This window comes from Pelodiscus sinensis, chromosome 23 (genome assembly GCF_052426305.1).
Source record: "Pelodiscus sinensis isolate ZL-2025 chromosome 23, ASM5242630v1, whole genome shotgun sequence".
NCBI lineage: Eukaryota > Metazoa > Chordata > Testudines > Trionychidae > Pelodiscus > Pelodiscus sinensis.
This window is the reverse complement of record NC_143074.1, coordinates 16,023,040-16,035,862: the sequence shown is the minus strand read 5'-3', so window position 1 is coordinate 16,035,862 and position 12,823 is coordinate 16,023,040. Positions and strand designations below refer to the sequence as shown.

Here is a 12,823-nt window from a genome sequence, read left to right as displayed (position 1 = left end):
AATAATTCTAAAATCTTTGTACCCCGTAGTGATAAAGCTTCAAATTTATATGAGAGATAATGATGATTACTGGCTATTGCAATATTTAAATGTTTTTATTTCAGAGAAAGGTATGTTCGTTCAGCTTCTTTACTACTTCAGAAAGTTATTGGGAGTACAGTGTTCAGAGACTGTTCAGCTAAACAACTAACAGAGAGAAATTTAGAAAAAGTTTAGCAGATTTAGACTCAGGAGCCATAAGAGAGGTAGATTTCAGATACAGCATCACTCAGAAATTGAGTAATGCTGCAGCAATCCTGTGGTATTTCATAGATCTGTAAATGCTTTTTTTAAAGATGTTCAGTTCAACACTTATCTGGCTATAACAAGGACTTAAGGGAGTAAAAGGATTTTCTTTCTTTCTTTTGCTCTGTTGCTTCATTAGCTCTGGGAAATTGAGTTCCATTACCGTGAATTTTCCTGTATAATTTAAGAAAATAATGAGAGTGCATATTTTTTTTCAGTTTTCATTGCTTGTTAGATTTGTTTAGTTTCTCTTTTGTATCCATAGTATGACTTGGTATTCTTTTGAATATTTTAAAATTGTAGAAATAGTGATGGATTTGTACTGTTTGGGAGTATTTCTGCCTCCTTTTTTTTTCCAAGAAAGAAGATGTTTGTATCCTTTTAGGATTTTTTTAGATTGAAACTTTAAAAATAAATTAGTAGAATATGTAAGTGTTCATTGTACTATGGTATGTTATTTGTGCATGTTGCTTTTGGACACATTTAATACTGCAAATGGTCACTTTCTTGTCCCCTAATCCTCTCCAACGTAGAACCCAGCTTGATGCTCTAGTTCATTGAGATACTTTTCTCCTTGCTGGAGGAAAGTAATTTTTGGTACTGAGGACCCAACTAAGGCAAAATGGTATGTCTGCGGCAAAGGGGCATCATATCTACATGGTGAAGGGCTGGACTGTCTTCTGCAGTAAGTGGGAATAACTACTTTAGAGGGAACAGTGAATAGTCCTGTTGCACTTTGGGCCATGTCTACACTACATGGAAGATTGATGCTGCCACAGTCAATTTTCCGGGGTTCAATTTAACGGGTTCTAGTGAAAACCCGCTAATTTGAACTGAGAGGGCATCCCCGTCGGCACTGGTACTCCTGCTCCTCACAAGGAGTATGGGAAGCAGATGGGAACATTAGCTCCCGTCAACCTCTCACCGTGTGGATGGTGATTTAAGATGTGTCAACTCCAACAATGTAATTAATGTAGCTGGAGTTGCATGTCTTAAATCGACCTTCTCTTTCAGTATAAACGTGCCCCTAGAGACTAACAAATATATATATTGTATCATGAGCTTTCGTGGCACAACCCACTCAAGCTCATCTGAAGAAGTGGGTTTTGCCCATGAAAGCTCATTATACTATATAAATATTTGTTAGTCTCTAAGTAAGGTGCCACAGGACTATTTGTTGCTTTAAAGTTACAGACTAACATTATAATGCAGTCCCTCTGATTTTTTAGAGGGACTGCATTATAATCCCATGATCTGCATACCATTTGGGATATGTAAATGTTATTCCTCCTTAATGCCTGCTTAAAGGTTCACATCAAATTTGATTTCTTAGACTTTGAATAGGTGTTCATTTTACCCTAAACAAAGGAGAAGGGAAGATATTGCAGCTAAAGTGCAGGACTAGAAGTGATCTGTCTCCTGCTATCCCTACCTGAACTTCAGAAGTAACTTCGCTGTTCTGTTCCTCAGTTTCCCTGTCTGGTAAATGGGGATAATAATTTGATCTTTCTGGTTTCATTGTCCAAACTGAGTGCTAATACAGGTTGAACCTCTCTAGTCTGTCACTCTCTAGTCTGGCAACATTTGTGGTCCAGTGTGATTTTAGTTAGCCAAATGTCCACTTATCATGGGTGTAGCCAAGTTTCCCATGGCCTCATAAAGTTTGTTTATAGCACCAGTGCTGGCTCTCAGTGTTCTGTGCTGTTATTTAGCTCTAATTTACCCCTAAATGTCTTCTGAGAGCCCAGTAAGCAGTGGCAGTGTTGGCCATGCTGCTAGAGCACCAGTCAGGTCCCGAGGATGCCGGACTAGGAGGTTAACCTATAGTTCCAATGGTAAAAAGTAAATTTTGATTTATGAAATTTTCATTTGCAATAAATTGAGATAATATTAACATATATTATTTTCAGTAGCTGATGATAATTTTGATTAGGGATGTGAAAACGTAAACGTCTACATAGATAACAGATGAGCCTGTGCTCATAGGTTAACCTTCATGGTTACATGCAGGGTCCCCCTCCTCTCCATAGAGTCAGCAGTATGGGTGCAAGCAGGAGCATGTGTGTGTGGGAAGCTGGCTTTTAAGCTGGCTCCTTGCATGTACTAACCCCTGCAGAGCCACCTACCTCCACCCCTGCTGCCTGTGTATGAGAGGTCACAGTGGGAGGTGGAGGTGTCAGGAGGCTCCATGGGAGCCAGCTTAAAAGTAATCCAAAATATGGCTAAATATAAATTAATTTGGATAAGTTCATTTGCATTTAGCAAGTCTCCAGCTCACTGCACCTAACTTTCATGTATCCTATAGAAATGTTAAGGGATCAGCTTTCTAGAAAAAGATGAACCACTAGTCAATAAGAACTAGGCCATGGGCCTCTAGTTAAGGTTGCCAGGTGTCCGGTTTTCTACCTGACAGTCCAGTATTTGCGCCCTCTGTCCAGCAGAAAAATTCAGAAAATACCAGATATGTGCAATGTCCGGTATTTTCTGAATTTCCATCTGGGCGCCGGACGGAAGCCGGGTGGGGGAGCAACTGGAGGCAGCGATTGGCGCTGGGAGCCCTGTGGTCGCGTGCAAAAGCCGAGCGGGATGGGGTGGAGGCAGTGGCTGGGACTCCCAGCCACTCCCTCCGCCGGGCTTCTGCACACAACCAGAGGCTCCCAGCGCCAATCGCGGTCCTGCCTCTCAGCTGGGAGCTTCTGGTTGCGTGCAGAAGCCGGGTGTGGGGAGTGGCTCCCAGCCACTCCCCCTGCTTCCGCCCAGCTTCTACTAGCAACCAGAGGGAGTGCCTGCCAGGGGCACAGCCTGTTGGACTCTGGCTGCAGCTAGTGGCTGCACTCCCCCCTGCCAGCTCTGCTTCCCGCCCCCCCTTCCTCCAGTCCCCCTCCTCCCGTCCAGCCCCCCTGATCCCCGATCTCCCCCAGCTCTGCTTCCCACCCCCCCTTCCTCCCGGCCAGCCCTGCTTCCCGGCCCCCTTCCTCCCAGCCCCCCTTCCTCCTGGCCAGCCCCACGGCCTTGACCCCCTCCGCCAACCACCGCCTCCTGGCCCCCCTTCCGGCCAGCCCCGCCTCCCAGCACCCTTCCTCCCGGCCAGCCCTGTGGCCCTCGACCCCCCCCCCCAACCACCGCCTCCCAGCCCCCCTTCCTCCCAGCCAGCTCCGCAGTCCCTACCCCCCTTCCTCCAGGCCAGTCCCCCCCCTCCCAGCTGGTCCCTCCCTCCCACCCCCCTGCCCACGATCAAGTGTGTCTGGTTTTTTGGAGAGGTCTACCTGGTAACCCTACCTCTAGTTTGTAAGGCAAAACAAGGCATAGCCTATCCAAAGCTGGAGCTGAGCTGGCCCTGCCCCTCCCTGTCTCCAACTGCCACCTGGGGTTGCTGAGGAATACTTAGTGCAGTTCAGGCGGGTTCCAGGGTGGTTGGGAAGGCAGAAAAGCAGGGAGCCTCCTCAGCATCCCATCCCTGAACCTGCATGGCACAGACATAAGGCTCCAATTAGAGCCCTGCTAGGGTTGCCAGATGGTTTCAACAAAAATACCAGACACACTTGACATTACATCACAATCTACATTACATCTTATTTAGAAAATACCGGACATTTCTATTTTCTCATTTCTATTTTCTCAATTTGTTTCTCAAACAGCTCAAATACTGGACTGTCCAGTTCAAAACCGGAGACCTGGCAACCCTAATCCCTGCAGAGATAGCTGCCCAGTCCCCTCCCCTTTTTGCCCTCTCCCACCATGCTTCCTGTTTTCTATGACCTGCAATGGAGTTTTCTGGGTGGGCAGGTGGGCATGAGGGAGGTGGGGGGAAGAAGGAATGGGGAATGAGGAGAGAGGGGTGGAGAAGAAAAGGGGATGAGGAATTGTGGGGGGAGGAGGGGCGCGGAGGGGAGAGGAGTCCAGCATGCAGTATCCTCTCAGCAGCAGTTGGAGCTCCCTGGTTAAGCAGGCCCATCTAACCCTCACCCTGACAATCCCTGTTCCCCCATAAACCTGGACTCATCCAACAAGTTCTGCACACACCCAGCCCACTGAGCCCCAGCAAGTTGCACCTGGACCCCATATCCTATGGAGACCCACTTCCTTAGCACCTGGATCCCCCATCAAACCCTGCCTCCCCTTGGCTCCTCCACTGAGTTAAACTAGCGTCTCATTGCCCCTACACCAAACCCCTCAATGAGCCCACGTGCACCCAGACTGCCCCACACTCGGATCCCCCCACTGTAACCCCCTCCACACTTGGATCATGCAGGGCTGAGCTGCCCAGACACATCTGCCCAGTCACATCACAGAGGGGCAGGGCCAACCCTTACACTGTGTTAGGGTCAGGTGTAGCTTCACTGTGGAGTTCCTATACTGGGGAAAGCTGGGGGTTCAGGGTTATCCTGCACTTCACTACAGCCAGTGGCCTGTGCTCCCCTCTGCTAGAAATGTGAAGATGAGGGGTTTTCTCAATGGCCTTCCTATAACAGACCCATCATTTAAGGCTTGGTCTCAAGGGGAGTTTTTCCACTTATTAAAAAAAACAAACAGTGGATAAGAAACTTAATTATCTTGTGCTTCAGTATCTCCATCAGAAAAAAGGGATGATAATACTTGCCTGCCTCACAGGAGTTTGTGTAAATTCATTGGTTTTAGTTCAGTGTTTTGATGTCATCAGATGGAAAGTGCCGAGAAGTGCAATTTTGCAAAGTGTTTTTTACAGTTTCAAAAACTTTCTGCATTATTCATGCAGTAGCCACTGCTCCGGGATTACAGGATAATTTTAATTTGGGACTTTATGAGAAGACTCCTCCTCCCATTGTATGATGCTGGAGCAATTTGCCCAATTTTAGTGCTGTTAATTAGGTACCTTCTACATGTCTGGTACATGGTACAAATCATGTTCCATTTTGTTGAGAATGCAATTTCAGAAAAGTGGGATGGGGGGGTTTAAAAAATAATTTTTTTAGGATTAGGGATTTGGCTGGAAGGGGACAAGCATGCAGTGAGCAGGGATACAGGATGTGCAGGAAAGACTGTGGGAAGGGGGCGAGGCCTGGGCAGGAAAGGGCGTGGAGCCTAGCCTGGGAAGCTACTGCCTCCCCAAGTGGAATTTTCACCAGCTGCCCATGAACTAGGCATAGGGCCAAGCCTTGGTCCATGCTATGACCCCTTTGTACAGTTCTGCTGGCAGAAGGGGGTCATGAAGCTGTCCTTAGCAGACATCTGAAGTTTTCCCCCACCAAAGAAAAAATCAAGACTGTTTTACAGCTAGTCTGTTCTAATCTCTAAAATCTATCTTCACCTTCAACTAGGGTTACGCCAAAGTCAGTGAGCTTGGATAGAATGTGGTATACTCCAAGTATTCCCACCTGACATTTACACTAGAGCAGTGCTGAGGCTGCTCTGACACATGCAGAGGATGAACTGACCTCCCCCACTCCACTAGGGATGTAAAATCCACTTTAATTAGTTAACTGGTTAAATGTGGAGCAGCCCCTGTCCCTTCCAGTGACCAGTTACATTCCTACTCTTCACCCTCTGATGTCCTGTGTTGAGCATAGGTCAGTCAGATCCAAGGATCCAGGCTATTTCCAGAGAAATATTCAAGAGATAACTTGATGTAACTAGCAATATTACCAAGGGCTCAATTCATGGGGGAGGATGTCCTTAAATCTCATTAATTTCAATTGATTGAGAATCAAGTAGTCTTGACACCTTACAGAATGGGTCTCCCATGATCTGTAGATGTAATCAAATCATCTCAACATGCAGAACATCTCAGAAGTGCCCCGTACTGAATCTATGGAGCTTTTAAAATATCAAACTTATAGTTACACTCTGCTCATTGCATGTGATATGCTATTCCACAGTGTGGAAGAGTCTTCATTAGTCATTCATTTCAGAGGTTTGTGAGGATTGTACTAAACAATTTTTTGGAAGAATACACTGAATATGTCCATTCTCCAAAACCTCCCCTTTTTTTAGGATTAGTATACAATTACAATCCAAAACCTCTTTTTTTAAAAAAATCATAGGTTGAATTTGTCCACTAGGAAAGAACCACAATAAATCAAAGGAAGTTACAATTTCTCTAATTCCGTGTTTCACAGAGGTAGGAGATTCACATGTTAACTGATGTTTTAGTCTAGGAAATGGATATGTTTTCTAGAAACATATGGGAAACCCTGGTCTAAATGCATGATTTATTCCTGATTTACACTGATGTGAAATTAAAATTAGAATTAGTCTGTTTTCAACAAATGGGATTTTTAGTCCTAGGATTTAATTGTTAAGATTCTCTTTGTTTGGATGAATAATTCTTTAATGCTTTGTGCAATAGGGCTGGATTTTGGAAGGTATACCTGAAAACCGGGACCAAGCTTGGATTCTGCAATCATCTGGCATCATTCCAAGACATGTTGGTAAGAAATACCCGATTTCTAATGTTTTTGTGTCAAAGGTGACCTAAACAAAAACATCTTAAATGTTAAAACCAGTATTTTATATATGAGTCAAACATGCCCAAGAGTCCAAAGCAAACCAGAAACAGTCCCAGACTGGAGGGGATGGCTAAATGGAGCCTGGGCCTTCCAAAACTTTGGGGATGTCTGTTTGAATTATTTACCCCACTTTCCTAAATAAACCTTTGTTTTCTTACTGCTTCGGAGCCCACTACCTACCTCTAAACCAGCAAATTCAAATCTCTTCTAGCAAGTGACTGTAAACAGCTATGCCTTTCTGCCTCACCAATGAGTCCAAAGCTCCTCTGATCTCAGAACCCAAATCTCAAGGATTCTGTTTTAATTGATCCCTAGGAGCAAAAAGGATCTAAAGGAGCCCCCAAGCCATTCCCTCTGTATGATAGAATAATAAATACAATTTGCTCAACACACACAAAATGAAATGGAAACATCCAGGCCTTATGCCTGACCTTTCATGCCACAGGTGGAATTTTGGGTATGCCAAAGCAAAGATAATTCTATAGTGGCAGAGCCTTGAAGGACAAGACCCTAGCTCCTGCACTCCCCACCTTGGGACGGTGTCTGCATTTCCAAATCATTATTAGATAGGGATTTATCCAAAATACACGAGAAAAATGAAAATGGAGGGGGGGATGAAAACAATTTCAAAACCCTGCAGCTCAAGTGTGAGTAATAAACCAGCTCTAGTTGTAGTCAATAGTGACATGATAATTTGCTACTTGGAGTGGAAAATATGTAAACAATTCTACTATTAGTGAAGGAATTCAGAATCACTTTGGTAGTGTTTGGAAAACTATGTACATTGGATGGTACTTGTATGTAGTACATGTGTTTAAACTATCATTTTTGAAGGCAGCTAACAGTTGTGGTCACATTATCTCAGTTTTATCTGTATAATCAAGAAAAAATAGCACCCTTAATAAAAACATAAATGAAGAAGAACCTTGTTAGATTGAATGCATATGACTAAATTAGTTGAATTTAGTAAGTGAATGACCATAAAGAAGCAAGATTTTTGCATCACAGAATGTACTAAATTGAGCTTTGTATTTAGCACAATATATTTCTTCCTAAAAGTGCCGTGTGACTGATAGTTTTGATCAAACTTTCCCTCCAAAATCAAATGTTCGTAGATAAAATGCAAGGAAATAAGAAAAAATGCTACAAATGGGGAAGATGGCTAAATGTACATGAATTGCATCAATCCCTCCTTGCTTGTAGAGTGCACTTGGAAGCAGCTCTAGGAAATGAAATCAGTAACTAACTGAAAATGCATTTCTATTTTGTTTCTTCTATGCTTAGTTGTGTTGTATGCTCCAGATATGGTGCTGATTGAGAGGAACCTTGGGAAAAGGATTGATCCATCCACAAAAGGTGGTGTATGTTTTTGTTTCTGATACCTTCTAGGAGAACATTTTTGTGTCAGACCAAGAGACATTGAAACATTGATGCTTTTAAAGATGACTTTTAATGCTGACCCTTTACAATGTGAGGAGGCAATGTAATTCTGAACCAGATACACTTTTGTTTTAAATTAAACGGGTATCACTTTCTGCACCAATATAGCAGAGGAAATATTTGTAAAGACTGGTTTTGTGGCACGCAGCACTGCTATATTATGTATATATGTTAAAGACTAGTCCATTTCCCCGCCCCCCTTGCCTGCTGCTCTCAGATAGAGGCAGCAAAGAGGGGGGAAAAAGGGGTACTTCAAAGCAGCAGCGCTGCACAGCTGTGTGGCCCTGCCGCTTTGAAACCCCAAGGCAGTGTTTCAAAGGGGCAGCTGCCGAGGAGCCGGGGGTCCACTGCCCAGTTGACTCCAGGTTCTGAGAGGCATTTCCCCAGAACCCAGACTCCCCAGCTGACCCTGGGCTCCTTGTGGCATTTCAGTGGAACCGGGGTCAGCTTGGGAGTCCCCAGCTGATCTTGGGTTCTGGGGAAGTGTTGTCGCGCGGAACCTGGGGTCAGCTGGGGAGTCCCCAGCTGACCCCGGGCTCCACGCAGCATGCAGCACAGCATGGAGCCTGAGATCAGCGGAGGACTCAGTCCTCCACTAACTCTGGGCTCCATGGCTTTGAAATGCACCAGGGCCTCTGCTGGGGACCCTTGTACATTTCAAAGCAGGCACAGCTGCATGCAGCCCAGAGTCAGCGGGACTTCCCGCTAGCCCCCAGCAGCACGTGGAGTTCCACATTCCTCGTTTGAAATGTACAAGAGCCCCCGTGGAAGTTCCATCGACTACTCGACTAATCAATTAACTGCAGTTTAACATTCTTACTATATCACAGGTCACCTAACGTGTGATCACACTATAAGAATTTTACTGTTTTACCTAGCATCTTTGATAGCCGTTGAATGTCTGCTTCTCCATAAAAGGCAGTAACACCTTTGGGTAATCTCTACTTTGTGTGCTCCCCACTAGAAGAGCCAACAGGAAATGGCAATGTTGCAGATGGCACGCTTTGGGTGCTCCACAAGAACCCATATCAGTTGTTTTAGGAGCGGCTTTGGGAAGGACATGCTGAATTAAAGAGATGACTTTTATTTGCTTTCCTGGAGAAGACTTGGTAAAAGTTTAGGGTAGGAGTCAGGAGTATAAAGTACTATTCCCAGTCTGCCACAGCATTCTTATGTAACACTGGGCAAATTATGTCACCATCCTGAGCCTCAGTTTCCCCACTTGGAAAACAAAGATAACATCCTATCTTACAGCTATGTTATAAGAATCAATATTTTAATACTTTAAAAGTGTCTGGAGATCTTTAGGTGGAAGGCTCTAGGAAAGTGCAAAGTATTCTTAATTAAAGGCTTGATGGTACCAGATAGGCATAGGTCTGTTCTGGAGATGCCACTGTGTCCTGGCACCCTGCTGCACCCCAATAAGGGACACAAACATACCTCTCCCCCACTGCCCCATGGCTGATTAGCTCTCTCTGCCACTGCCTGTCTTCTTTGTGGAGCTATGCAGTAGTAGTTAGGAAGAAGTCACTGTGCTTCCCCTCTTCTTATGCCCCAACCTCAGGCATTGCTAGATTCTAGACCTTGCTTATGGCAAGGAACCTTTTTGCAAGCTGAACAAGTTCTATCAAATTCTTTTTCCTAATGGGTCCTAATTACTGTTTAACATCTAGAGGTGTACCATACTACCTTTGACTGGCCAAGCGACCTTCTAGTGCAACAGCGTTTGGTGGAGGCAGAAGGCATATCTGAACAGGAGACGGCAAAGCACCTGCTGGAGTATCATAGAAACTTTCCCAGAGTTTTCCAGATCTATCAGCAAATCTTAAAATCAATCAATGCTGACCAACCTTGTGCAGACATCTTGTCCCAGGGTAAATATTGATTATTTACAGTTAGAAGGAAACTTGATAGCTGACAAACCTTTAGAGATAATTGTGCCGACTAAGAGCTCAGTTGTAACAGTCAGTGCTGACTGCTTCTAATTAAGTTGAGTTCCTTGCAAGCTGCTGAGTTTGGTCTGTTCCAGACAGCTCCTTTGCTGGTTAAAACAAGCATGGTTGAATGGAGGGTCTTCTTGATTCTGCAACCCTTACTCACAGTGAATAACATTACTCATAAGAATAGTCCCAATCGGGATGCAATGTGAATAAGGGTTGTAAAATTATTTCCTAAGTGATGGGGAAGCTTAGACCTGCAGTCATAAAAGCATTCAGTATCGGGTGCACTTACTGGAAACATTGATTGTCTTCTGTACAACTATTACCTGCACACCTCCTAGCTATTAACAAGTAGTAATAGTTCAGGGTGGGTTGTATTTCCTTGTATAAAAGTTGCTTACACTGATAGATTTGCTATGTGATAGTCCTTTGTTTGCTTTTGTTCAACTTCAATGAATAATGCTATTGCATATTGCTTCTTCATGGGGAAAAAATAAGAAAATTGTTGGGAAGACCAACTGGTAATGTACTTTGTATATGTCAGCCTTTTGATGGTCTTTTTGCATCTCAAAAAGGTCTTTTTTAATGACAAGTGCTGCACTTTTAAGATAAACAACTAGGAAGTTTATATTTGGAATTTACACATTAATTACTTCTAAATTACTTAATTAAATTTAAAAGTTCATATCATAATTCATAAAGAATTCATGCCATGAATTGTAAATAAAAATGTGAGTGCCTGAATATTAATTATTATTAATTAATAATGTAGTGAGATAAATTGAAAATTGGAATGAAAAAAATCCTCTCTAGATCTTTTTCTGCAGTGCATCAAGCAGCCAGATTTTTTTTAAGGAATAATTAGATGTGGAGACTGTCTAGGGGATCATTACTCCTAATTAACTTGGTTATTTACTGCAAATTAAGCATCATTTGTAAGCAGGGTGGTTTGCCAGTCATGTTTGTGCTTTTGGATACCCTGGTTGTGGAAAGTGCTTAGAATAACTACAGTCCTCCATGGTTAGCTGACATTTGTTTTTGGATAAATCATCTGATAAATAGATTATGATTTTCAAGATTTGTATATTTAATTTGTATGTTTAATGATAGATGTGGATGAGTAAGGGAGTTAAGAAATTACAACTTTGTTAGATTTTTTTGGAACTGATGGTCTGATTCTGATCTAACACCCATTTATAGACCAATGCAACTCAGATAACTTCATTGGAATTGTTCCTGATTTACTCTGGTGTGAGATCAGACTCTCAGCCAATATATTCAGTGATCTCAGCTGTGCAGTAAACACCATAGCTTGTGGTTTGGGAGTAAGGAATGTATCCTCTGCAGTTGCAATATGATTCAAGTGCTTCTGAGCAACTACTCCCAGTTCAGGAGCTAGAAATGTGAGAACTAGAATGTGCTGTTCTGGCTTTTTTCTACAGTAAGAGATATAAGGATCCGGAAATCAGACACAAAGGGGAATCATTAAACAAGTATATATTAGTCTTTCTCAAGCATGTAATATGCTAGTTTAAAGCACCAATCGCCTAAAATGCCAAATTGAGTGGAAAATAACTTGTTTAAAATATGGTATTACTCTTAAGAGGAAAATCAATTACTAAGATTTGGATTCTTGTACCAATTTTTTTAAACTTAAATACAGCGTGTATCACAGCTACTCCATTGCATCATCATTGAATCTATTTGCATTTAAGGTTATCTGGATTGATATAGTCATTCAGACATTCAGTTGTATCTTCCATATAATATGCAGTAGTGTGTAACTTGGGAAATTTAGAGTTTTGTTTAAACAGGTGTATGTCTCTTTAGAGAAACTAGGTGGGTGAGGTAGCATCTTGCTTCTTTTTAATATCCTAGGGCCATCACATTTACAACAACATTGCATATTTACTTCTCCTTGTACTTCAGGGGCCTGATTCTGAAACGAATATGGGAGTTGAAGGACTCAGCACTTTGGAAGACTGTGTTCCCAATATTCTGATGATAAAATATCTTCATTAACAGCTAAACCTTACTGTATGTTCTTGCTCACCAGCCTCACCTATGTTATCAACTTTTCTTCTGGGGCTGCAGCAAAGTAGGGATCACTGTAATGCAACAATTTGAATTATACTTTACAAGGCCTATAACCCTTTCAAAATTCTCAGGGAATGGACCCCTAGACTAATATAAAATTAATAGTTTCCTACCCAATACAAAGCAAGATCAGCAAAAATAAAGAGAGAGAGAGGAGCTGTGCTAAAACCATGATGTTGTCTTTACCCTTTCTGTGAAAACGAGGTGCACAGGAATAAAATCACATATAATAAGATACCTCAATGCTATTTTGTGTCCTGACTCACTAGTGCCACGAAAATTTAAAACACACTAAACAAAAGTGCATTAATCACATATGAAGCTAGGGAAGTGTCATGACAACTTGACATCCTGCCTTTTACATAATTATTGTTTCTATTTGTTTAGAAACTATCATAACTATTACTATTACATGTAATGATATTCCCCTGAAGCTTGCATGGTAAGTGTAGCTAAGTGCAAGGATGTCAGATAGCTTGGAGCCCAGATCTTGATTCATTGTAATACAAATAAATGATGATGATATTAATTTTGTAGTTATAAATAAATAAATCAATTATTGTTTCTCTTAAGAAA

General features: G+C 42.6%; 1 protein-coding gene across 5 annotated transcripts in view; it reads left to right on the top strand.

The window, feature by feature from the left end:
• Positions 1-12,823, top strand: part of AK8 (adenylate kinase 8) — a 146,719-nt gene that overhangs the window by 55,576 nt on the left and 78,320 nt on the right. For 4 of the 5 annotated variants that reach the window (XM_075905784.2, XM_075905782.2, XM_075905780.2 and 1 more), the window contains 3 exons: positions 6,611-6,692; positions 8,055-8,126; positions 9,884-10,084. In XM_075905784.2, coding sequence (XP_075761899.1) covers positions 6,611-6,692; positions 8,055-8,126; positions 9,884-10,084 — 355 coding nt within the window. The remainder of the gene's footprint in view (positions 1-6,610; positions 6,693-8,054; positions 8,127-9,883; positions 10,085-12,823) is intronic. The other variant, XM_075905783.2, reaches the window with a different exon arrangement.